Raw genomic sequence first — 27,832 nt, forward strand, 5'->3', positions numbered from 1 at the left:
GTGCCCTGAGCCAATGCAAGGGTAGTTCAAACAGGGTCCCAAAGTATCCACTCAGGCGACCCACAGATGCTTCGGGAGGGAAAATGGTGCTCCGAATTATACCCTCAGACTATTATTGTAGAAGAAGAGCAGTAGAAAGGGGGGTACCAGAGGGGATCACTGAGTGGGTAAGGAAAGGAGGTGTGTAGGGGGGATACGGATAACACACAGGGAGGGAATGGTTCAAAACATAGGGATATGGAGGATGTTAGTAGAGAATAGTGAGGAACACAAACAATATTAGTACCTGGGGGGAGATGAGTCCAGGCGTCCAAATTAACAAGTGTAGGCCCAGTTAGAGAGGATCAGGCAGCTCAGGGTGTTTTTAGAGGAGCCCAGGTACATAGGTGGTCAAATACCGGGGAGATGCCGCCAGACTGCCCCCCAGTCCAGGGAAACCAGCAATGCTCGAACCGCCGCAGGCTTCCACAGACGCACCAGGTAAGGAGATGATCAATGTGGTGCAGCAGGGGGATGGAACGCAGGTCCGGCAGTAAGCAGAGCCTCCGTGATACAGCTGCCAGGGAACAGTGTAGCCGAGCGGCCCGAGGATCAGGGCAGCTGTGGAGCCTGCAGAGAGACGGGGCCCCCAGAGGTTAGGACCGCCGTCCATTAGCGACCCGCCAGTTAGAGGTCTCCGGTCTCCGCTGGGCTCGCCGTCACACCAAGGTCCATCCGCGGCAACAAACCCCGCCAGCCAGGGTCACTTCAGACGATGTCCGCCCCTCAGGTCACGGTGTCTCAGCTCGCAGGGAGAGAGCGTGGCCGTGTAGCAGGGAGTCCACCCGCACCCCGCAGTGGTGGTGAAGCAAGACAGGGCCCCCAGTGAAGCGCCGCCTGGAGCAGCAAGATCAGGATCAACGCAGGGAGGAGAGGAGCAGGCAGCTCAGGGAAGAAATCACCAGCCAGGTGCGCCCCTCCGTCCCGGGCAGCGCAGCAGCTCCGCTCAGCAGGCTCTCCACAGCGGGACCCCCCGCGACCCGGCGGCTGCCACCAAGAGTCGGAGGGAGAGGGTCTGGTAAGCGGGCACAGGGTCTCCCTTGGTCACAGAGGCAGCTCCCGCTGGCCAATCCTCAGCGGTCAAACGGACAGGAGCGGACCGAGTGCCACAGCGTGTCCCGCGGCGAAGGGGGGCATCCACTACAGCCCGAGCACTCACAGCCGGGGGAAAGGGCAGGCCATCGGGTATAGGGTAACCCGCGGGCAAGGGTGCACTCCCCGCGGGCAACCGTCAGCGGGTCCACTCCAGGAGCCAGCAACCAGAGGGGGGTCGAGAGAGGCAGTGGAGTCGGGTAGGAATAGTAGCCGGCAATCTGTAGTGAAGGTGAGCGTTCCATCACGCCAGCTTTCGCGCCAAAGGAGAGGCGCACTTATAGGCCACCATCAGGGGCCAGACTCCGGGGGATATCTACAAGCTCCAGACTTAATTTTGGTATCTAGGGAATCCACCACACATCAGCCATCCGAAGGTGTGATCAAAATCTCCAAAAGTAGCTTGGTAGTGGTAGATGGAGGCAGATTCATATGGTCCTTGTCTGGAGAGATGTTAAAATGCAGCCACACGAGGTGCCCTGCCCACTGGAAGTCCCTATATACCCACTTTTAAGGGGGGTACACACGGAGAGATCCGTGCTTAAAATCTAAGCAATCTTGCTAGATTGCTTAGATTTTAAGCACGGATCTGCCGTGTGTATGCCCCCCAGCGATAGCGATGCGTGGCCCCGTCACCATCAGCAGGTCAGCGCAAAACCTTATATTTGGGTGTGTTTTGTTGTGTACATCTCCAAGATCAATGAGATGGAAAAGCGAACTCAATTTCAGAGTAATACCAATAGTTTCAAATGAGGTTTCAATTTATTAACTAAAGGGGGGTACACACCTAGAGATGTGTGCTGAGCGATCTATCACAGACTGCTCAGCACACATCTCTCTCCCTGCCCATCTCTCCCCCCGCTCAGCACTCAGCACGATGTGTGCTGAGCAAGGGGTGGCAGGGGCAGGGGGGCGCTCACTTCACACAGCGCTGAAGTGAGCGACCTGCTAGATTGAGCCTGCATGCAGGCTCAATCTAGCGAGTCGCTCACTTCACCGTTGTGTGAAGTGAGCGGCCCCCCGTCGGCTTTCTCCCTCGCTCAGCACATCGCGCTGTGCTGAGCGGGGAGAGAGATGTGTGCTGAGCGGTCTGTGTTAAGATCGCTCAGCACACATCTCTCCCGTGAGTACCACCCTTAACTCAACTGATTGTTATCACTTTATTAGAGATACTCCTTCCAAACTTGTTTCATTTAGAAAACACAAAATACACTATTCATTGGAATAGGCTGGGATCTCCCTGAAGGTCCGCTTTCTAATTTACAAAGTTTCTGTTACTATATTTGGCCCAATTAACCTTTTAAAAACTAATTCCATAGCTTTCAACTATATCATCTCCTACAGTAGGTTTAATATAGCGGATCCTCAGCATAGGTCCCAACCTTTACAAATAATACAGTGTATGTACTGTATACAAAGTTCTACATTACATTTTATACAATTCATCATTACATAAAAAATCAAACAACATACAAACAATAAACAAAGAAACATTTTGATCAGGGATACCTGGTTCTGATTCCACCACACTCGTATACAGCATATTTAGGTATACTGGTCGGGACAACGCCGTTGCCACCAATATACAGCACACTGTACACGGGAATGTTACTCATACAAAAAGGGTACAATATCACATCCTTTGTTCAATCCAAATGGTGCAAATGTATTTAATGTATACATCCAAAATGTTTCACATCGCGACAGATATTTTAATATATCTCTTTTTCTCATCCACCTGAATTTTTTCAATAGCTTAAACGAGAAACCTTGAAAATTTGATTTACAGCACTCCGCGAAATGACGTGGAACACTGTGATTTTCTACTTTATTTGTGATATTGCGTGTGTGTTCTAAAATCCGTAGTTTTAAGGGGCATTTTGTTTTTCCTGATGTAAAGATTACCGCATCTACACTCTAGCAGGGACGTGCAGTCAGGGGAGGCAGGGAAGGCAGGGAAGGCAGAGCCTCACCTGTCATGCTCCCTATCATACTCAGAATTCTCACTATAAAAATAATTGGGATAACACAAAGCAGATATTTATAACTCATAAGCATATTCTATGTATTATTGCAATCATTTTTATAGCTAAAACTGGCCAGATTTGTAGGGCTCCTTGAACTGCAGGCAGAGACAGATATGAGGCAGCGGCAGCTCAGCCTCATCTCTCACACTGTCAGCCACTGTCTGTGCAGTGGGGCTGGGCTACACAGTGGCCAATCAAACTGCATAGAACAGGGTAATGGGAGGCATGCCCCACAGTGGGCGCGTTCTTGAGCTCTGATGGACGGCTCGGATTCAAGAAGTGCAGGAAGATCGGAGCTGAGCAGTGTGGCATGGGAGGAGGGAAAACGAAGACCTGAAGTGTCAGCTGCAGCCACCCGTGCACAGTGACTGGGGTGAGTAGCAGCCAGTGTGGGGACAGGACTCTGCATGTGGGTGTGTGTGGGTGTGTGTGTGTGTGTGTGTGTGTGTGTGTGTGTGTCATCTGTAGTAAGTGCAGGGACTGGAGTGTGTGTGGCATCTATAGTGAGTGCAGGGACAGGACTCAGTGTGTGTGTCATCTGTAGTGAGTGTGGGGACAGGACTGTGTGTGTGTGTGTGTGTGTGTGTGTGTGTGTGTGTGTGTGTCATCTGTAGTGAGAGTTGGGAATGGACTATGTGTGTGTGGGTGTCATCTGTAGTGAGTGTGGGGACAGGTGTGTGTGTCATCTGTAGTGAGTGTGGGGACAGGTGTGTGTGTCATCTGTAGTGAGTGTGGGGACAGGTGTGTGGCATCTGTACAGGGCCGTCTTTTCGTATTGGCTCAATGGGCTCTTGCCCAAGGGCCCCAGGAGTGTAAGGGCCCTAGGCTGATAGCTGAGGGTCCCCTCTTTCCAGGGGTACCAGATTTTTGAAAATCGGTCCTAGGGAACCAGAGATATCTGACTTCAAAGCTGTGGTCCCCATCCAAGCCTGTTAATTGCTCTTCCCAGCCAGATATCTCAGGCTCTGTATGACTTAGAGTTTTTCTGAGGGTATACTCCAAAAGCTGGGACTCTCCACTTTCGGTAGACACTAGCAGCTTGTCTCTACTATGCCCAGAACAAGAGATATCAGCCTTTATGCAGCTGGTACCTGCTCAAGCTCCACACACCTAATATCAAGTTTTATATATTATTGGTGGATTGCTCTGGCTCCTGAACTCTGATACTCAAGTCCCCAGAACCTCCTGACAGGTGAGACACTCTAATTTTTTATCCCATTCAAAGCTGAGAATTCTTTTTCCAGGAACTTGAGATATCTGCAGTCAAGCAAGCTGCCCTCCTACCAGAAAATGATGAATATTAAGCCCACTCCACTATCTACCCCTCCCCTGCGTATTAAACACCCCCTACCACCCTGGAAGTCATGTACCAGGGCCCCTTCATTCAGCCCAATGCCCCCTTCTACAGTTTAGTGTTCTCCCTCCCGGCCCATCTCCCACCATCTGTGCAGTAAAGGAGTAATTAGCAGAAATTACTGCTCCAGGTCCTACATGCTGAGCGGAATATAGAACACCCCCTACCTCCCACGGGACATCAAAGCTGCCGCTGATAGCACCCCCACCCATGGAGGATGGGTAGGGACCCCAGTGTATTGCTGTGCCCAGGGGCCCACACTGCTGTTAAGACGGCCCTGCATCTGTAGTGAGTGTGGGGACAGGTGTGTGTGTCATCTGTAGTGAGTGTGGGGACAGGTGTGTGTGTCATCTGTAATGAGTGTGGGGACAGGTGTGTGTGGCATCTGCAGTGAGTGTGGGGACAGGTGGATGTGGCATCTGTAGTGAGTGTGGGGACAGGTGTGTGTCATCTGTAGTGAGTGTGGGGACAGGTGTGTGTGTCATCTGTAGTGAGTGTGGGGACAGGTGTGTGTGGCATCTGCAGTGAGTGTGGGGACAGGTGTGTGTGGCATCTGCAGTGAGTGTGGGGACAGGTGAATGTGTGTCATCTGCAGTGAGTGTGGGAACAGGTGAATGTGGCATCTGTAATGAGTGTGGGGACAGCTGTGTGTGTGTGTGTGTGTGTTTGTGTGTGTGTGTGTGGCATCTGTAGTGAGTGTGGGGACAGGTGTGTGTGTGGCATCTGTAGTGAGTGTGGGGACAGGTGTGTGTGGCATCTGCAGTGAATGTGGGGACCGACGTGTGTGACATCTGTAGTGAGTGTGGGTACAGGTGTGTGTGTGTGTGTGTGTGTGTGTGTGTGTGTGTGTGTGTGTGTGTGTGTGTATGGCATATGTAGTGAGTGTGGGGACAGGCGTGTGTGACATATGTAGTGAGTGTGGGTACAGGTGTGTGTGTGTGTGTGTGTGTGTATGGCATATGTAGTGAGTACGGGGACAGGACTCTGTGTGTGTCTACAGTAGTGACACGTAGTGTACATATATGTTCCTGCTCTCCCTCCCCAGGTGCTGTTGACTGTATCACTGACAACTGTTTTGCCCTGTGTAACCTACTTCGCCAGGCCAGCGATGATCTGTAGATGAAGGTGCAATGGGGGGCACCTCACCCAGAAGTTAGTATCCACCAGTTTAGTCACAAAACTAGGGTGATGGCTATGACCTGGCCATTACTGTATGTATGTTTTCCCGATGTTTGCATGGATGCAGTGCAGAGACATAAGACATTGTGTAGGGGGTAAGACAGGCTCCTGTCACTGAGACCCACCACCATTTGTGCCTCCTCAGCCTCTGACCTCACCGCACGTCACTGCACTCTAGCAAATTGAAAGAGCAGCAGGAGTAGGAGACATAGTAGTGATGGGAGATTTTAACTATCCAGTGGTAAACTGGAAAAACGATTCATGTGATACTGCTAGGGGCAATATGTTTTTAAACACACTTAATGATAACTACTTAGTCCAACTAATTGAGGAACCAACTAGGTACAATGCAATCTTAGACCTGGTATTAACAAACAATGGGGATTTGGTATCAGGTATTATAGTAGGGGAAAAGAGATTACTCTGCGCCAAGAGACACTAAATAAAACCACAGTGTGCAGTCTGTCATGTGTAGTAATTGACTCAGTAAGCCTTCAGATATATGTAACCACTTTTATATATGGTCTGTTAAAAATAACAAAATTGGACACACAAATAACATATACTTTGTAACAATTGGCTATTCTCTATGAAAGCAATATAAATAGTATACAATATATTTAAAACTAACTTGTTGGCTCTGTTTGGTTGGAATTATATTACTTAGCACTGGCGTCCCAGTGTCAAATTGAGTGAAAAAGTCCCGCAATGTAATAACGCAGTCTCTTGATAAATAGCTTACAGAAATTGCAGTGTATAATTACCCATGTGCTGGTTCCTGGAATAATTAAATGCAGGGTCCGTTTTGTAGAATGATGCACATATGCAGGTAATCAGTATGGTATGGAATTACCGTTCAAAAGGCAAAGCACACACTGGTTGTTTAATTTATCAGGAAGCCTCCAGGATTATTTCCACATCGCGGGCAATGGACCCCACAGCGGAGGACAATGGTAAGTTTCCGATGTAAGCAGGTGGAATCCTGGATGTAATTGAGGCAACTATAGACAGCCGTGAGCGGTGATCAGCGGGTGCCCGCCGGCTTTGATGACAGTAGAAAGCCGTAGACGGTAGACGTTGCGGGAGACCGCCGGCTGTGAACACCTGCCAGAAGCCGCAAGCGGTGATGTCAGCGGGTAGTCGCCGGCTGGAGTGCCCGGCGTGCAGCGTGTAGAGGTTTGCTGAGACTGTAAGGAGCAGTAAGTAGGCTCTATGGGCAGATTGAACTAAACAGAAAACCAACGTGGAGTGGGCGTCAACGCGTTTCGTCTCCTAGGCAACCGGACACTTCCTCAAGACGGATACCTCCCCTCTCATTGATCCCGAATTTATACTTGTCTAATAACTCTATTCACAACAGCTGTGTCAATTTAGTAAATACTATCATTCAAGGTGTTTGTATAAATAATAAAATAAATATATATACATCAACATGACTGATTATAAAGACCAAATTTGCGTACAATTAAGCACATACTGAGTCAATCCACCAGAGTTGTTTTACACTTTAAAACATTTTACTGCTGATTAATTAAGCTTAATTAACTTGTTTTATCTCTTAATCAGACAAAGTGCTTATTCTGCACTCCTGAATTGTCTAGTTACTTTGGTGTTAAACACAGGCATAAGTTGGTTCATAAAAAGAGAGACCTTTTAGGTGATGTACTATTTTAAACATAACACCAATTACTAATACTATATAAATTCATTCCGATCTTTTACATTTTTCTCTAAAAAATAATTTATTCATAAATTATAAGGCTAACAGCTATAGGGGTATATGCAATTAGCGGCGAATCGCGGCAATTTTTCGGCCGTTTTTTAATTCGACACAATTCGACCGTCTAATTTTGTTTCCGATTTTTAAAAAACGGGAAAAAACGGGAGAAAACCCGGAAAAAAATTGCGTGGGGTCCCCCCTCCAAAGCATAACCAGCCTCGGGCTCTTCGAGCTGGCCCTGGTTCTAAAAATCCAGGGCAAAAATGGACAGGGGATCCCCCGTATTTTTTACACCAGCATCGGGCTCCACTAGCTGGACAGATAATGCCACAGCCGGGGGTCACTTTTATACAGCGCCCTGCGGCCGTGGCATTAAATATCCAACTTGTCACCCCTGGCCGGGGTACCCTGGGGGAGTGGGGACCCCTTCAATCAAGGGGTCCCCCCCAGCCATCCAAGGGCCAGGGGTGAAGCCCGAGGCTGTCCCCCCCATCCAAGGGCGGCGGATTGGGGGCTGATAGCCTTGAGAAAATGACAAGAATATTGTTTTTTCCTGTAATACTACAAGTCCCAGCAAGCCTCCCCCACAAGCTGGTACTTGGAGTACCACAAGTACCAGCATGAAGGAGAAAAACGGGCCCGCTGGTACCTGTACTACTACTGGAAAAAAAATACCCAAATAAAAACAGGAGACACACCTTGAGAGTAAAACTTTATTTCACACCTGCAGACACACACATACTTACCTATGTTGACCCGCCGACTGCCACGTCTCCTGATCCGACGATCTGGGGTACCTGTGAATAAAATTATACTCACCTCAATCCAGTGTCCAGATATAAATCCTCGTACTTGGCAAAAAAAATAAACGAACACCCAGACCAGCGGACTGAAAGGGGTCCCATATTTACACATGGGACCCCTTTCCCCGAATGCCGGGACCCCACATGACTCCTGTCACAGAGGTCCCTTCAGCCAATCAGGAAGCGCTATTCTTGTCATTTTCTCAAGGCTATCAGCCCCCCATCCGCAGCTCTTGGATGGGGGAGACAGCCTCGGGCTTCACCCCTGGCCCTTGGGTGGCTGGGGGGGACCCCTTGATTGAAGGGGTCCCCACTCCCCCAGGGTACCCCGGCCAGGGGTGACTAGTTGGATATTTAATGCCACGGCCGCAGGGCCCCCGGCTGTGGCATTATCTGTCCAGCTAGTGGAGCCCGATGCTGGTGTAAAAAATACGGGGGACCCCTACTCTTTTTGTCCCCTGTATTTTTTGCACCAGCACCAGGCGCAGAGCACGGTGCTGGTTTTAAAAATACGGGGGATCCCCTGTCATTTTTCCCCCCGGATTTTTAGAACCAGGACCGGCTCGAAGAGCCCAAGGCTGGTTATGCTTTGGAGGGGGGACCCCACGCCATTTTTTCCGGGATTTTACCATTCCATCTAAAAAATAAAAATAAAAATATTTTTAAAAATATATAAATAATACTTGTGCCTCCCAAAAAGACAAACCAAGTACCTAATCCCTTGTAATATAAATAGATATGCTATTACCAATAAAAAAAACACAAAAAAAAACATGTTTTAATTTTTTTTTAATAGATTCACCCACCAAAGTGTGGCGGATTGAAAATGACGAATTTACTGTCTAAAAGCACTGTTGTCGAATTTCCAAACTTCAATTGAATATACTTTTGTCGAATTGCCGCATTTGTACCATTGCAAAAATGTCAAATTTGATAAATGTCGAATTTCAAAAAGTTGAATTTGGAAAGTCCGTTTTTTTGACGGAAAGTACTGAATTGCATTGTCGAATTTTTTTTTTGGGCGAAAAAGTCCAGTTTTTCGACAATTTCGGGAATTTGACCGCAATTGCATATACCCCATAGTATCTTACATACATAAAATAAAATAAAGAAACAGAAAAAGAAAAAGAGAATATAGCAATCTGAAAAGGTTAACAGCCTGTAGCTTATTAACTATCTATTTGCTTTGCACCATTATTACAACCAAAAAGGTTTTAATGTATATATGAACAAGAAAACATATATGAATAAAATAAGAAAAAAATTAAGTATACATAATACATTAACATAAATTAAAATATATACTTATACTTATGAATAAATACATACACAAATACAAACAAAAAACATATTGATCTCTAGATTTATAAATTTTGGCGAGTTATTTATAAATGACTTCGTTCTTATAATTCTAACACCCAACTTTTGTTGGGTGATAGATGATTATTGTGATATTTAACTAATTTGAATTTGTAATAGGCCATACATTATTAGTCAATGATCTAATATGTTATTAACAAATCCAATGACCTATATATATATGTCAAATGTAGAACTATCTATAAATTTTATCAAATTATTAAGGATATGGCTGGGCTAAATAAACTAAATACCTAATTTAATATACAGATAAAGGAAAGGGATTTTAAATGGACAGAATCGGCTATTTATTTAGTCTTAACACGAATAGTCCAAAGCTTCATTAAGGCCATTAGGATACAGAGTGTCTAACTTGAAAATCCATGAGGATTCACCTAAACATAATTTTCGAAACCTATCTCCTCCTCTCTTTGTACAGGAAAATTGCTCCAGTCCCACAATACGAAGAGATGATGGGTCACTATTGTGTACTCTACAGAAATGGCGGGATACACTGTGGGTTTGAAGTTTCTTAATGATATTTAATCTGTGTTCCCTGAATCTGGATTTTATTGACCTTGTAGTTCTCCCTACGTATTGGAGGGAGCAAGGGCATTGTAACATGTAAACACAGTAAACTGAGTCACAATTAATAAATTGTTTAATCGGAAAAGTGTTGCCATTAATTTTGGACGTAACACATGAGGTTTTATTCGTCATGTATTTGCATGTCAAACAGACTTGTTTATTACATCTAAAGCTACCTACTGGTCTTTTTGGTAACCATGTAGAATTTACATCTAGATCTACTGGTTTTAAATAGCTAGGTGCCAACATCTCTTTGAGGTTAGTGTTTCTCTTAAAGATAATCATTGGTTTCTACGGTAGACACTTATTTAAAACAGAGTCTTGTTTAATTATCTCATAGTTTGTCAAAACGATCTTTTTTATATCGTTTGATCTATTATTAAATTTAGAAATACATTTCATGGAGTCTACTGTAGGTGTGATTCTTGTCTTAGTTTGACATTTTTGTGTTTAAAGGGGGAGATCTTTATAATTATCTAATCCTTCTAAATTATTTCTCATAAGCGAATTTGAAAACCGCTTGGAGTCCTCTAATATATGTGGAGGATATCCCCTCTCACGAAACTGCTGTAAGAGTATCTCAACCTGTAACTAGAATGCTGGATCTTCCGAGCAATTCCGTCTAATTCTGGTAATTTGATACTTTATAATATTTTTTATCCATGGCTTATAATGTCCACTTGAATAGTGCAAATAATTACCAGCCCCTACTGGTTTAATATAGTTGGTTGATATGATCTTATCTTCACAGATCGAGAACGTGATATCTAGAAAGTGAGTGGTTTGTAAATTAAAATTGTGAGTGAATTTCAAATTATAAGTGTTATTATTCAGAAATTTAACAAAATCAAGAGCTAATTGAGCACCTCCATTCCAAATGATAAATAGATCGTCTATGTAACGGCCACAGAGGCCCAGGTTCTCTCTATATGGGCCGCTCCAGATGTATTCTTCTTCGAAGCGGCCCATATAGAGGTTGGCCAAACTAGGTGCAAACCTTGTCCCCATGGCCGTTCCAAGACGCTGAAAATAATAACGTTCATCAAACAGAAAATAATTGTGATTCAAAATAAAAATAATGGCTTCCAGTACAAAGTCACGTCGCCCTGATTTCATATTAGGATCTCTGTCTAAATAATATTTGGCAGAGTCAATACCTTTTTGGTGTGGTATGTTGGTATAAAGCGATTGGACGTCCAGGGTTAAAAAACCCCAACCTTCAGTCCAGCCTTTACCAACGGTTTGTTGTAATATATGATAAGTATCCTTAATATGTGAATCTAAAGTAGCGACGTGACCCTGCAAATGGAAGTCTACAAAGTGAGATATTTTAGAAGAAAGTGAATCTACTCCCGAAATAATAGGTCTCCCAGGTGGGTGTGACAAATCTTTATGAACTTTAGGTAAGTGATAAAAAATTGGAGTGATGGGGTGTGAGGGTAATAAAAAATAAAACTCATCTTCTGAGATCACGTTGTCGCTCTTAGCTGTTTGTAACATCGTTTTTAATTCTATCAGAAAGGGGGTACTTGGATTGGATTTCAGAAGTGTATAGTATTCTGTATCATTAAGCTGCCTATGTGCTTCTGCTACATAATCATCCCTGGACTGTAGGACTATCCCTCCCCCTTTATCTGCCTGTTTTATAACCAGTAGGGGATCGTCTTTGAAAGTTTTAATTGCTTTTCTCTCTGTTTTGGTCAAATTTTGCATATGATAAACAGACGACCTTCTTTTATTTCGTTCTGTTTTCTTACATAATGTCTTAAAATCTTGCAGAGTTTTATTATAAAAAACAGTAATGGCAGCACTTTTATGTTCCAAAGGAAAAAAAAATTATTTCCTTTTGAACTTGGGGCATGGTGAATCAGAATTATTGGTTGAGATATCAAACAGCATTAATTCTGTGTCATTAGCTGTATTACCCTCTCTAAATAATTCCTCCATCGTATGGAGGCTTGTATTATCAGATTCATCCAAAATAACAGGAGAAATTTCTTCATTTGGATGGCTTTTAGTTAACCTTTTGATAGCGAAATAACACTTCCTACAAAGATCTCTCATGAATTTATTCAGATCGACAAATAACTCGAAAATGTTAGGTTCCTTACTTGGGACAAAACTCAAACCTTTTTTTAGAAGTTGAATCTGATCTTTAGTTAAATCCTTAGATGTAAGATTATAGATTCCTTTACTGTCTATCTGTATCTCGCTTTTCTTAGATCCCTTTCCGCCACCTCTGCATCCTCGTTTTCTCTGTACCTTTTTGGAGTATGATTTGAGAGAGTCTTGTAAGGGTTTGGATGGTGGAAGGTGTTCTGCCTGGGAAAATCCCCTGAGGGTACACTTTGGTTTTCCCCAGCCCTATTTCTATCCTGGTAGTCACCACGATATCTATTTGTTGTTCTAGAGGTGTTAAACTTTTTCTGTGAGAAATTTCTTTTTGGTGAATATGTGTCAACTTCCGATTTTAGCTGTGTTTTAGGCCTAGTGGGTCTGGAGAAAGGTTCATTGGAATAATTTACGGTATTAGAACTCTCTATCTTACTTTTTTGTTTGTTGTACGATCTAACTCTATCGGTTTTGTAATCTTCTTGTTAACTATAGAAATGAAAAAGTGGACCTTACAGTCAGTAAGATTGAAAAGGTAAAGGATGATCTTTTAAAATTTAAAGAACAACCAATTTTTAAAGAGAGAGATGAACAAATAAACAACAGAGTGGAAAGGTTTGAGAAAGATTTGATATATGGGAAAAAAAAAGAAATGGTTTAGGGACCAAGAAGATTTTCCTGTACAAAGAGAGGAGGAGATAGGTTTCGGAAATTATGTTTAGGGGAATCCTCATGGATTTTCAAATTAGACACTCTGTATCCTAATAATTTGATAAAATTTATAGATAGTTCTACATTTGACATATATATATAGGTCATTGGATTTGTTAACAACATATTAGATCATTGACTAATAATGTATGGTCTATTACAAATTTAAATTAGTTAAATATCACAATAATCATCTATCACCCAACAAAAGTTGGGTGTTAGAATTATAAGGAACGAAGTCATTTATAAATAACTCGCCAAAATTTATAAATCTAGAGATCAATATGTTTTTTGTTTGTATTTGTGTATGTATTTATTCATAAGTATAAGTATATATTTTAATTTATGTTAGTGTATTATTTATACTTCATTTTTTTCTTATTTTATTCATATATGTTTTCTTGTTCATATATACATTAAAACCTTTTTGGTTGTAATAATGGTGCAAAGCAAATAGATAGTTAATAAGCTACAGGCTGTTAACCTTTTCAGATTGCTATATTCTCTTTTTCTTTATTTTATTTTATGTATGTAAGATACTATAGCTGTTAGCCTTATAATTTATGAATAAATTATTTTTTAGAGAAAAATGTAAAAGATCGGAATGAATTTATATAGTATTAGTAATTGGTGTTATGTTTAAAATAGTACATCACCTAAAAGGTTTCTCTTTTTATGAACCAACTTATGCCTAGCAAATTATGTTTAACACCAAAGTAAGTAGACAATTCAGGAGTGCAGCATAAGCACTTTGTCTGATTAAGAGATAAAACAAGTTAATTAAGCTTTATTAATCAGCAGTAAAATGTTTTAAAGTGTAAAACAACTCTGGTGGATTGACTCAGTATGTGCTTAATTGTACGCAAATTTGGTCTTTATAATCAGTCATGTTGATGTATATATATTTCTTTTATTATTTATACACACACCTTGAATGATAGTATTTACTAAATTGACACAGCTGTTGTGAATAGAGTTATTAGACAAGTATAAATTCGGGATCAATGAGAGGGGAGGTATCCGTCTTGAGGAAGTCTCCGGTTGCCTAGGAGACGAAACGCGTTGAAGCCCACTCCACGTTGGTTTTCTGTTTGGTTCAATCTGCCCATCGAGCCTACTTACTGCTCCTTACAGTCTCAGCAAACCTCTACACGCTGCACGCCGGGCGCTCCAGCCGGCGACTACCCGCTGACATCACCGCTTGCGGCTTCTGGCAGGTGTTCACAGCCGGCGGTCTCCCGCAACGTCTACCGTCTACGGCTTTCTACCGTCATCAAAGCCGGTGGGCACCCGCTGATCACCGCTCACGGCTGTCTATAGTTGCCTCAATTACATCCAGGATTCCACCTGCTTACCATTGTCCTCCGCTGTGGGGTCCATTGCCCGCGACGTAGAAATAATCCTGGAGGCTTCCTGATAAATTAAACAACCAGTGTGTGCTTTGCCTTTTGAACGGTAATTCCATACCATACTGATTACCTGCATATGTGCATCATTCTACAAAACGGACCCTGCATTTAATTATTCCAGGAACCAGCACATGGGTAATTATACACTGCAATTTCTGTAAGCTATTTATCAAGAGACTGCGTTATTACATTGCGGGACTTTTACACTTAATTTGACACTGGGACGCCAGTGCTAAGTAATATAATTCCAACCAAACAGAGCCAACAAGTTAGTTTTAAATATATTGTATACTATTTATATTGCTTTCATAGAGAATAGCCAATTGTTACAAAGTATATGTTATTTGTGTGTCCAATTTTGTTATTTTTAACAGACCAAATATAAAAGTGGTTACATATATCTGAAGTCTTACTGAGTCAATTACTACACATGACAGACTGCACACTGTGGTTTTATTTAGTGTCTCTTGGCGCAGAGTAATCTCTTTTCTTGTCTATTAGTTGTAATCACAAGCAACCTGGCAAGTTGCTTCTACTCAGCTGCCAATTAACACTCTTCATTTAAGTTGACTATTATTTTCTACTATTAGCGCCAGATATTAACAAGTCTGTGACATTTGTCTAGATTTGTTTTTTTATAATCGATTATAGTAGGGGAACCCATAGGAAACAGCGACCACAATATGGTCAGATTCAATATCAGTTTTCATAAGCAGCCCTACATAGCCTCAACTAGGACTCTAAACTTTAGCAAAGCGAATTTTGAAAAGATGAGGGTATTTTTCAGGGATATTGAATGGGAAGGTTTGTTTTTAGGAAAAAATACTACGGAGAAATGGGAGGTACTAAAATTCATGCTAGCTAAAAATACTCTCAAATTTATTCCTACGAGCAGCAAAAAAAGGAATAAAAATCATAAACCGATGTGGCTTAACAAAAAGATAAAGGAACTTATGGGCAAGAAAAGGCGAGCATTTAAAAAATACAAATCTGACGGGGAAGCAGAGTCACCAGGTCCCGATGGTATTCACCCAAGGGTTCTAATGGAGCTTCACTCTGAACTTGCAAAACTTTTTGATCTTTAAGGATTCAGTAATATCAGGTATGGTTCCCAAAGACTGGTGTATAGCGGAAGTAGTGCCTATATTCAAAAAGGGAAGTAAAGCTTAACCAGGTAATTATAGACCAGTTAGTCTTACATCTATAGTGGGGAAAGTATTGGAAGGTATTCTAAGAGGTAGTATTCAGAAGTTTCTTGAAGTTAATAAGGTCATTAAAATGAATCAACATGGGTTTATGAAGGACAGATCCTGTCAAACCAACTTACTTGGCTTTTATGAAACAGTAAGCGCAATCCTAGATCAGGGTAAAGAGGTGGATGTAATCTTTTTAGATTTTGCCAAAGCATTCGACACTGTACCACACATGAGACTTATCTACAAGCTACAAGAAATAGGGCTAGGAAGCACAATATGCACTTGGGTCAAAAACTGGTTAGATAAGAGGGAGCAGCGCATTGTGGTTAATGAATCTTTTTCAAATTTGACTGAAGTGCTAAGTGGTGTGACGCAAGGCTCAGTTTTAGGACCGCTATTGTTCATTATTTTCATTAATGACCTAACAGAAGGTCTAGAGAGCATGGTGTAAATTTTTTTCAGATGATACCAAATTGTGTAAAGTTATAAATGCGGAGGGGGATGCTGAGTTGCTTCAGAATGACTTAGTTAAATTAGCAGCTTGGGCAGCGAAATGGAGAATGCGCTTCAATACAGACAAGTGTAAGGTAATGCACTGTGGTAACAAGAACAAAAATAACACCTACCTATTAAATGGGGTAAAATTAGGGGATTCTGTACTGGAAAAGGACTTAGGTGTCCTCATAGATAGCAAACTAAGCAGTAGTACCCAAAGTAGGACTGTAGCAAAGAAGGCTAATAAGATATTAGCATGTATAAAATGGGGAATTGATGCTAGGGACGAGAGAATTATACTCCCGTTATATAAATCACTTGTGAGGCCACACCTTGAATACTGTGTACAATTCTGGGCACCATACTACAAAAAGGATATCCTGGAGCTAGAAAATGTTCAGAGGCGGACGACCAAACTAATTAAGGGTATGGAGACGCTGGAATACGAGGAAAGGCTTGCAAGACTAGGCATGTTTACACTGGAAAAAAGGAGATTAAGAGGGGACATGATCAAGATCTACAAATATATAAGGGGAAAATATACAGATCTTGCGCAGGACCTGTTTTTGGTTAGATCAACACAGAGAACTCGTGGACACACGCTCAGGTTAGAGGAGAGGAGATTCCGCACAATACGGCGTAAAGGCTTTTTTACGGTAAGGACGATACGTGTTTGGAATTCCCTGCCTGAGGGAGTTGTAATGGCCGACTCAGTCAACACCTTTAAGAATGGGTTAGATAAATTCCGAATGGATAAGGATATCCAGGGTTACGGGGCATAGTCACGCACTATGGTTATTATAAAAAAGAGGGGTAAAACGTAATGGCAGTCATCAACATCAGTCAAAATTTTATACAAAATAATCCTTTATAGGAGACCACAAATAGGTTGAACTCGATGGACAATTGTCTTTTTTCAACCTTAGATACTATGTTACTATATATATTCCATGTGTGCTTAAACAGCTCAATTTCCCTTTGATTTTCCATGGTTTCTTATTGTTAAAATTATAAAATTGCTTGTTATCCTTACTCACGAATTGACAAACTTTGCACTTCACACAGGCATAAAACCCCTCTTATCTATAATGCTGTTCAGCATTCTTAAGCATTTTGAGGTTACTTGGTGCTAATTTATTTTTCAAATAGCAGGATTTTCTATATACTACTTTGGTTGTTTAGGAATTACATCTTTTAATAGCAGATCAAGACACAGAATTCGCCAGTGTTTCTGCAGGACTTTTTTTTATTTCCCCACCTTTCACACTAAATATCGTAACAAATGGAATTTTAGTATTTTTCATACCCCCTCTCTCTTTTTGTTATATACAACCAATTCTGATCTATCTCTTTTCTTTGCTTTAATTTCATTCTTCAATTATCTGTACAGGGTGCTGTTTATTTTTAATCCTTTGTTTAAAAACATATGCTTGTTCTTCAAACCTTTTTAAATCGGTACTATTACGTCTCAAAAGAACAAACTGGGAATATGGTATATTATTCAACCATTCTCTATAATGGCAACTTTGGTACTGTACATAACTATTTCAATCTTTTTTCTTAATATGTGTATATGTTTTTATATCAACCCCATCCTTCCATCCTGTACTATCCAAAACTAGATCCAAAAATTCAATGTTGTTCTTCTGAAAATTTGAAGTAAAACGTAAGTTAAAAGAATTGGTTATTCAGATACTGCATAAATTCATTAAACCTCAATTCATCACCTGACCATACGATCAATATATCATCTATAAATCCTTTACATAGGTGTATATTGGATACAAACGGATTGTTATTCTCTATGGTGTTTTTCCCCCACTTTCCTAAATATAGATTTGCTAGACTCTGTGTATACTGTGTTCCCATCGCTACCCCACATTCTTGGTTAAAGAATACATCCTGAAATCTAAAAGAATTATTCTTCAGTATGTATTCAATGCATTCTAAAATAAAACTTTATATCCAAGCTTATATTATCATCCTGATCTAGAAACGCCCTCACCGCTTCTAAACCCTCTGTCTGGGGTATACATGTATATAATGCTTCCACATTTATTGTTACCCATGAAAGATCCATACTCCATTTCAAATTACTCAGATCATTCAAAACTTGTGTGGAGTCTTTAATGTATGATTTTAATGTTACAACATATTGCTTAATGTGTGCGTCAACAAATTCAGATATGTGTGAACTTGCTGACCCTATCCCTGATATGATTGGGTGGCCCGGCGAATTATTTAACCATTTATATATCTTTGGCAAACTGTAAAAAATCAGTATTCTTGGTTGTAGACAAATAAAAACACATTCTTCCTGAATGATGCTCTGATCGTCAACACCTTTCTGTAGTAACAACCTAACTTCCTCCGCTATTCATTCTGTGGGGTCTACTTTTAATTTAGTATATGTATTGGTGTCACTCAGTAGTCTATTACATTCCTCTATATAATCTTTTCTGTCAACAACCACTAATCCTCCACCCTAATAGGCCCTTTTCAGGAGGGAAACATTCTTCGAAGGAAAAGAAGTATTAGAGCTCAAGGGCATACATTGAGACCGGAGGGGGGGAGGTTCAGGGGAAATTTAAGGAATAATTACTTCACAGAAAGGGTAGTGGATAAGTGGAATAGCCTCCCATCAGAGGTGGTAGAGGCTAAGACTGTAGAGCAATTTAAACATGCTTGGGACAGGCATATGAATATCCTTACAAATAATTAAAGGTTAAAAAAGGGATGAGATTGCCTAAAGGATAAAATAAAAAAGGGGCAGACTAGATGGGCCAAGTGGTTCTTATCTGCCGTCAAATTCTATTTTTCTATGTTTCGATGTTTTAATGACCAATTCAGGGTTACATTCAAATGACTTCAATGCAGCTGTCTCTCCGGGGCTCAAATTGTCTCTAAATTTTGTTTGTTTGTTACATATTTCATCCAAATCTATATTAACTAAAGTGGAAGCTGCGGAATTGGTTTTTAAAAGGTTAATTAGGCCAAATATAGTAACAGAATCTTGGTAAATTGGAAAGCCGACCTTCAGGGAGATCCCAGCCTATTCCAATGAATGTGTTTTCTAAACAAAACAAGTTTGGAAGGAGTATCTCTAATGAAGTGATAACAATCATATGAGTAAAAGGACTGCCCGAAGTGGGTATATACAGGATCATCTTTGGAGGTAAACCATACCCCCCGACGAAGTCCCTATTGGACGAAACACATTGGGGGTGTGGCTAAGTACGTGGATGCTGTGACGTCACCCGCCAGGATCAGAGCTGGCCTAGAAGCAAGCCGTAACATTGCTACTGAACGTCTAAGTTACTGCTGTCATTCATGGTGTTAATTTTAAATCTAGATGCATGTGACCATATGTTTTCAGCAAAGATTGTGCATTTGAAATCATTTACAAGTGTGCTCTCTGTTTATTCTTCAGTTTCTCACTATACTCCAGTGGCGTGGATTGAAGCTGCATTTGGATGGTTATAAAAAACTCCGAGATCATAAAAACTGTTTGCGCAGTATTATCTGCTTACAAAATAAACAATAACAACGTGTCGTTATCGTTTTTGTTTTTTTTAGCCTGAAAGCGTCCAGTGTGTATGGGGATGATACTGGTAAACGATGAACGATGAGCGTTCCTGCACCTTTTTCAGCATTCTCCAATATTGAGCTGACATGCAGCTCAACCCGTCAATGGCCAGTATTTACTAAAAATCCGAGTTTGGTCGATTTGTGTTTTTTTTCTAAGTCCCAATCCGGGAATTTACTAAGCACCAATCTCGGCAGTGTCTGGTCTATTCGTAATGGTTTGAATGACAACGTCCCGAAATAAGAATGAATAGACCATCAGTCAAACGCGGCTGTTATTTCATAGAATACGGCCATTCACTATTCATTCGTATTTGGGTGTTAGTTTCTGAGTGCTCAAGTGCGGGTCTGTTTTTTTTCGAATCGTTAAAAAAAGCAGCAAAAAAATAGACCTGCTTTTTCCAGTCGAGTTTGGATAACCATGCACGGATCAGTGAGATCTGTGCATGGTTATCTATGGGAAAGGGTCTGTTTAGTTTAAAATCTGAAAAAAAAATTGCGTGGGGTTCCCCCTCCTAATCATAACCAGCCTCGGGCTCTTTGAGCCGATCCTGGTTGAAAAAATATGTGGAAAAAAATGACAGGGGTTCCCCCATATTTAAACAACCAGCACTGGGCTCTGCGCCTGGTCCTGGTTCCAAAAATACGGGGGACAAACAGCGTAGGGGTTCCCCGTATTTCTGAAACCAGCACCGGGCTCCACTAGCTGAGGAGATAATGCCACAGCCGGGGGACACTTTGATATCGGTCCCTGCGGCCGTGCCATTAAAACCCCAACTAGTCACCCCTGGCCGGGGTACCCTGGAGGAGTGGGGACCCCTTCAATCAAGGGTTTCCCCCCCCTCCAGCCACCCAAGGGCCAGGGGTGATGCCCGAGGCTGTCCCCCCCATCCAAGGGCGGCGGATGGGGGGCTGATAGCCTTGTTGAAAAAATGTGAATATTGTTTTTAGTAGCAGTACTACAAGTCCCAGCAAGCCTCCCCCGCAAGCTGGTACTTGGAGAACCACAAGTACCAGCATGCGGAGGAAAACTGGGCCCGCTGGCACCTGTAGTACTACTACTAAAATAATACCCCAATAAAAACAGGAGACACACACCTTGAAAGTATAAGTTTATTACATACATGCACACCTCCAAACATACATACTTACCTATGTTCACACGAGGGTCGGTCCTCTTCTCCATGTAGAATCCATGGGGTACCTGCGGAAAAAATTATACTCACACAATCCAGTGTAGATCGGTCCTCTTCTGTTCTCTGTATAATGTCAAAAAAATAAAATGCAAACCCGACCACGCACTGAAAGGGGCCCCATGTTTTCACATGGGACCCTTTTCCCCGACTGCCAGGACCCCCCCTGACTCCTGTCTAAGAGGGTTCCTTCAGCCAATCAGGGAGCACCACGTCGTGGCACCCTCCTGATTGGCTGTGTGCTCCTGTAGTGTCTGTCAGGCAGCACATGGCAGTGATACAATGTAGCGCCTATGCGCTCCATTGTAACCAATGGTGGGAACTTTGTGGTCAGCGGTGAGGTTACCTTCGGTCAACCGCTGACCACAAAGTTCCCACCATTGGTTACAATGGAGCGCATAGGCGCTACATTGTATCACTGCCGTGTGCTGCCTGACAGACACTACAGGAGCACACAGCCAATCAGGAGGGTGCCACGACGTGGCGCTCCCTGATTGGCTGAAGGAACCCTCTTAGACAGGAGTCAGGGGGGGGATCCTGGCAGTCGGGGAAAGGGGTCCCATGTGAAAACATGGGGCCCCTTTCAGTGCGTGGTCGGGTTTGCGTTTTATTTTTTTGACAAGTACGTGGATTATACAGAGAACAGAAGAGGACCGATCTACACTGGATTGTGTGAGTATCATTTTTTCCACAGGTACCCCATGGATTCTACTTGGAGAAGAGGACCGACCCTCGTGTGAACATAGGTAAGTATGTATGTTTGGAGGTGTGCATGTATGTAATAAACTTATACTTTCAAGGTGTGTGTCTCCTGTTTTTATTGGGGTATTTTTTTAGTAGTAGTACTACAGGTGCCAGCGGGCCCGGTTTTCCACTGCATGCTGGTACTTGTGGTTCTCCAAGTACCAGCATGCAGGGGAGGCTTGCTGGGACTTGTAGTACTGCTACTAAAAACAATATTCACATTTTTTCAACAAGGCTATCAGCCCCCCATCCGCCGCCCTTGGATGGGGGGGACAGCCTCGGGCATTACCCCTGGCCCTTGGGTGGCTGGAGGGGGGACCCCTTGATTGAAGGGGTCCCCACTCCCCCAGGGTACCCCGGCCAGGGGTGACTAGTTGGATATTTAATGCCACGGCCGCAGGGTGCTGTATAAAAGTGACCCCCGGCTGTGGCATTATCTGTCCAGCTAGTGGAGCCCGATGCTGGTGTATAAAATACGGGGGACCCCTACTCTTTTTGTCCCCCGTATTTTTTGCACCAGCACCAGGCGCAGAGCCCGGTGCTGGTTTTAAAAATACGGGGGATCCCTGTCAATTTCCCCCCCGGATTTTTAGAACCAGGACCAGCTCGAAGAGCCCGAGGCTGGTTATGCTTTGGAGGGGGGACCCCACGCCATTTTTTTTTCTGAATTTTACCATTCCATCTAAAAAATATATATATATATTATTTTAAAAAATATATAAATAATACTTGTGCCTCCAAAAAAGACAAACCAAGTACCTAATCCCTTCTAATATAAATAGATATGCTATTATCAATAAAAAAAAACACACAAAAAACATGTTTTAATTTTTTTTTATTAGTTTCACCCACCAAAGTGTGGCGGATTGAAAATGTCGAATTTACTGTCTAAAAGCACTGTTGTCGAATTTCCAAACTTCAATTGAATATACTTTGGTCGAATTGCAGCACTTGTATCATTGCAGAAAAGTCGAATTTGACAAAAGTCGAATATCAAAAAGTCGAATTTTGAAAGTCCGTTTTTTTGACGGAAAGTACTGAATTGCATTGACGATTTTTTTTTGTTGGCGAAAAAGTCCCGAAATTCGACAATTTTGGGAATTCGACCGCAATTGCATATACCCCTATATCTGGGATGGGTATATAAGACAAGTTAACTATTTTCTAAAAAAAAAATTGTACTGCATGCAAGTAGTCTGTAGTATAGGTATATACAGTACAATTACATACCTCCCAACATGACCCTCTCCAGGAGGGACAGAATGCTCTGCTCCTGGACTTCCCTCTTAATGTATGATTGCCACCACCTGTGCTGTAACACCTTTCTTATCCATTAACCTGTTCAACACAGGTGGCGGTAATCATAAATTAAGAGAAAAGTCCAGAAGCAGAGCATTGTGTCCCTCCTGGAGAGGGTCATGTTGGGAGGTATGCATTTATCTTTCATCCTACAGTAATGTATGAGAATTGTTATTGCATGAACTATATCAAAGGTAATATAAAGAACTACTTACCTTACAATTGGTGTTGAGTATTAATAAGGCATAAATGGTAAGGGTATAAAGTATGCATATATACATATATTGAGAGATACATTTGCATCATATCCATTACCTTATTACAAATATTGCCAGAGGTTATCCCAAACTAACCTAATTTAGTTACCCCCAGGGTCATTATAATAAAAACTTGGGTAGAGACACACAGTAATAGCCAAGCAAGGGAATAATTACCAAAGGGTTACAATAGTATAGCCCAAGGCAGTGGCGTCAGAAGGCAGGTGCGGGGGGGGGGGGCCTCACCCAGGTGTACCCCTCCGAAGGGGTGACACCAAAGTGCCAGCTCTTCTGTAGTGACAGGTGCCGAGTGCTGCAGTGAGATAAACCCCTGCAGTACTCGGCTCCTGTCACAGATAAGAGCCGACACTGCACAATGAGCAGTCTTCGGGGGCAGCCAGCATCTTCAGGGAAGCTGGATATGCCCCTGGAGGGGCAAAAAATATATATGAGGCCACGTCCCCTTTTTATTAGGCCACACCCCTTTTGGATGCCCGCTGCTCCCGTGGGTGTGTGTGTGTGTGTGTGTGTGTGTGTGTGTGTGTACGTACGTGTGTGTGATAATACAGAGTGCGCTCCGGGTGTCACCACAACCGGTGACGCCTCTGGCCCACGGCGATCCTATTAGCAGTGGGAAAGTACCGCTGCTAATAGGATACCGCCCATAGGCTATTTTGGACAATCCTGCAGTTTGATTCTTACTGGAGCTATATCCATTTCTATTTCTGTCCCTGCTATGTATAAAAAAGATTAATCTCATACCTCCAATCCCGAATATAAATCCAGCAATGTAACACATGCGTAGCTTCGTATGACTCTCTTCCCTCAGAAACTTTACTGTATCCATTCCAAACACCAATATAATAAGTGCAAAACTGGCCAAGATATCAGCTGTGATCATAAGGGCTCTGGTGAGGACTATTTTCACTGTGGATAAAATAATATTCTTTTACTATATGAAACCAAAAGGACTTTAACTTTCAGGAGCACAGTGCAAAATCTATGTCTGGGTCCTTCAATAAGGAACTACTGTCTGTGCTATTTTTGTAGAAAAATAGGTTCAGGAACTCCCAGGTTTTGGTGCAGTGGTGTGGGCAGTGTTGTGCGTAGCTGTGAGTAATGTGGGAGGAGCTACAGTGTGGTGGCCACTTTTATTAAAATAAAGAATTATCCTCTACAAGAATAAAAAAATTGCACACGCTGTAGGTGCTCATCCCTAAAAAGGAGGTGAGGCCTCACTGTAAGGGGTGTGGCATTGCTGCAAGGGACATGGCTCTGCAGTAAAAGACTACCTTATAACCCAGTTTTGCACCCTGCATGCCAAGAGATTGCCCACCACAGGGAAAAAAAAGCCTAATTCATGCCCCTTACATTATTTGTAATTTTTCTGCCTTATAACACAATATGCTACACACTGTAATGCCCATTACGCATTATGCAACACACCAAAATGCCCATTACACATTATGCCACACACCATAATGCCTATTACACAATATGCTACATACCGTAATACCCATTACACATTATGCCACATACCGAAATACCCATTACACATTATGCCGCACACTGTAATGCCCATTACACAATATGCCAAACACCATAATGCCCATGACACATTATGCCTCACACCATAATTCCCATTACACATTATGCCACACACAGTTATGGCCCTGACACCATTTTATGCTCCACACACAAAAATGCCCCTTACAAATTATGCCACACTGTAAGGCTTCTAATTACTTTTAAGTTACCTGCTTGTTGTCAGGGGCCTCATGCTTGTTGTCGGGGGTTTCATGCTCTAGGTATCATGCTCATTGCCAGGCAGTTCATGCTCATTGTCAGGGATTTCCTGCTCATTAGCAGGGGTCTCATGCTCATTGTCAGGGGTCTCCTGCTCATTGTCAGGTGCTTCATGCTTGTGTCTGGGGTCTCATGCTCATTGCCAGGGGTTTACTGCTCATTGCCAGGGGTTTCTTAGTCATTGTCAGGGGTCTCATGCTCATTGTCAGGGGTCTCATGCTCATTGCCAGGGGTCTCCTGCTCGATGCCACGGATGAGGGTGGGTGCAGGTTTGAGTAAGCATAACAATAGTCCCCACAGCACTTGCAGTGGTTTGAGAGCTGCAGGGGTGCTTCCACTGGTAGCAGTTTAAAATAGTACTCTAAAAATGTCTGCCGCCAAGGAGGAGAGAAACACTAGAGGTCCTACTTGACCTCTAGTGTCTATCTCCTCTGACGGCAACCATTTTTAGAGGGTTATTTGAATCTGCTACTGGCGGAAGCACCTCCGCAGCACCCTGCACTCTCAAGCCACTGTGGGGGCTTCGGGCGCTATTGACTCACTAGATTATAAGTCTAAAAAAGTGTCCAATAATTGACACACCCTTAGTACAAAAGGTGTCTGCAGGCACTTAAATAAATCAGCAGTGGTAAGCTGCTGAATAATTAATGTGTGCTAAAGGGGGGATATGGGCATTTGCGACCAACGGTGTCAGGTGTAAGGGAACTAGAATAGTATTCACTTCTCACAATTTTATATACAAGGTGAATATAAAAAAGAATAAAAAGTATGTATATAAAAATTAGATATTTATTCTATATAAAAACAGATTCTTATAGATATGAACAATTTATATATGGAACACCCGAATGGTAAACCATTCAGATGAACACAGTAAAAAACAAATAAAAAAATCTTTTGTATGGAGGTCGGTATAGGGAGCAGTCATAAAGCAACCAACGACCCTTAATGAAGTCTTGAACAGATGAAACGCATTGGTTGCTTTATGACTGCTCCCTATACTGACCTCCATACAAAAGATAAGCACCTTTCCATGCACTTTCCATTTTTTAAACAATTGTCCTTTCTGCCTTTTTAATTTGTCTTTTACTGTGTTCATCTGAATGGTTTACCATTCGGGTGTTCCATATATAAAATAGTTCATATCTATAAGAATCTGTTTTTATATAGAGTAAATATCTAACTTTTATATACATACTTTTTATTCTTTTTTATATTCACCTTGTATATGAAAGTTGTGAGAAGTGAATACTGTTCTAGTTCCTTTACACCTGACACCGTTGGTCGCGGATGCCCATATCCCCCCTTTAGCACACACACACACACACACACACACACACACACACACACACACACACACACACACACACACACACACACTCACACTCACACACACACACATATACACTGCTCCAAAAAATAAAGGGAACACTGAAACAACACAATGTAACTCCACGTCAATCACACTTTTGTGAAATCAAACTGTCCACTTAGGAAGCAACACTGATTGACAATCAATTTCACATGCTGTTGTGCAAATGGAATAGACAACAGGTGGAAATTATAGGCAATTAGCAAGACACCCCCAATAAAGGAGTTGTTCTGCAGGTGGTGACCACAGACCACTTCTCAGCTCCTATGCTTTCTGACTGATGTTTTGATCACTTTTGAAAGCTGGCGGTGCTTTCACTCTAGTGGTAGCATGAGACGGAGTCTACAACCCACACAAGTGGCTCAGGTAGTGCAGCTCATCCAGGATGGCACATCAATGCGAGCTGTGGCAAGAAGGTTTGCTGTGTCTGTCAGCGTAGTGTCCAGAGCATGGAGGCGCTACCAGGAGACAGGCCAGTACATCAGGAGACGTGGAGGAGGCCGTAGGAGGGCAACATCCCAGCAGCAGGACCCCTACCTCCGCCTTTGTGCAAGGAGGAACAGGAGGAGCACTGCCAGAGCCCTGCAAAATGACCTCCAGCAAGCCACAAATGTGCATGTGTCTACTCAAACAATCAGAAACAGACTCCATGAGGGTGGTATAAGGGCCCGACGTCCACAGGTGGGGGTTGTGCTTACAGCCCAACACCGTGCAGGACGTTTGGCATTTGCCAGAGAACACCAAGATTGTCAAATTCGCCTCTGGCACCCTGTGCTCTTCACAGATGAAAGCAGGTTCTCACTGAGCACATGTGACAGACGTGACCGAGTCTGGAGACGCCAAGGCGAACGTTCTGCTGCTTGCAACATCCTCCAGCATGACCGGTTTGGCAGTGGGTCAGTAATGGTGTGGGGTGGCATTTCTTTGGGGGGCCGCACAGCCCTCCATGTGCTCGCCAGAGGTAGCCTGACTGCCATTAGGTACCGAGATGAGATCCTCAGACCCCTTGTGAGACCATATGCTGGTGCGGTTGGCCCTGGGTTCCTCCTAATGCAAGACAATGCTAGACCTCATGTGGCTGGAGTGTGTCAGCAGTTCCTGCAAGACAAAGGCATTGATGCTTTGGACTGGCCCGCCCGTTCCCCAGACCTGAATCCAATTGAGCACATCTGGGACATCATGTCTCGCTCCATCCACCAACGCCATGTTGCACCACAGACTGTCCAGGAGTTGGTGGATGCTTTAGTCCAGGTCTGGGAGGAGATCCCTCAGGAGACCATCCGCCACCTCATCAGGAGCATGCCCAGGCGTTGTAGGGAGGTCATACAGGCACGTGGAGGCCACAGACACTACGGAGCCTCATTTTGACTTGTTTTAAGGACATTACATCAAAGTTGGATCAGCCTGTAGTGTGTTTTTCCACTTTAATTTTGAGTGTGACTCCAAATCCAGACCTCCATGGGTTAATAAATTTGATTTCCATTGATAATTT

The 27,832-nt window shown here is 42.8% G+C and overlaps 1 protein-coding gene across 1 annotated transcript in view; it reads right to left on the reverse strand.

The window, feature by feature from the left end:
* Positions 1–27,832, reverse strand: part of LOC134965131 (claudin-16-like) — a 227,701-nt gene that overhangs the window by 54,479 nt on the left and 145,390 nt on the right. The window contains exon 3 of the mRNA XM_063941660.1: positions 23,925–24,089. Within this exon, the coding sequence (XP_063797730.1) occupies positions 23,925–24,089 (165 nt within the window). The remainder of the gene's footprint in view (positions 1–23,924; positions 24,090–27,832) is intronic.

This window comes from Pseudophryne corroboree, chromosome 10, assembly GCF_028390025.1.
Source record: "Pseudophryne corroboree isolate aPseCor3 chromosome 10, aPseCor3.hap2, whole genome shotgun sequence".
Classification (NCBI taxonomy): Eukaryota; Metazoa; Chordata; class Amphibia; order Anura; family Myobatrachidae; genus Pseudophryne; species Pseudophryne corroboree.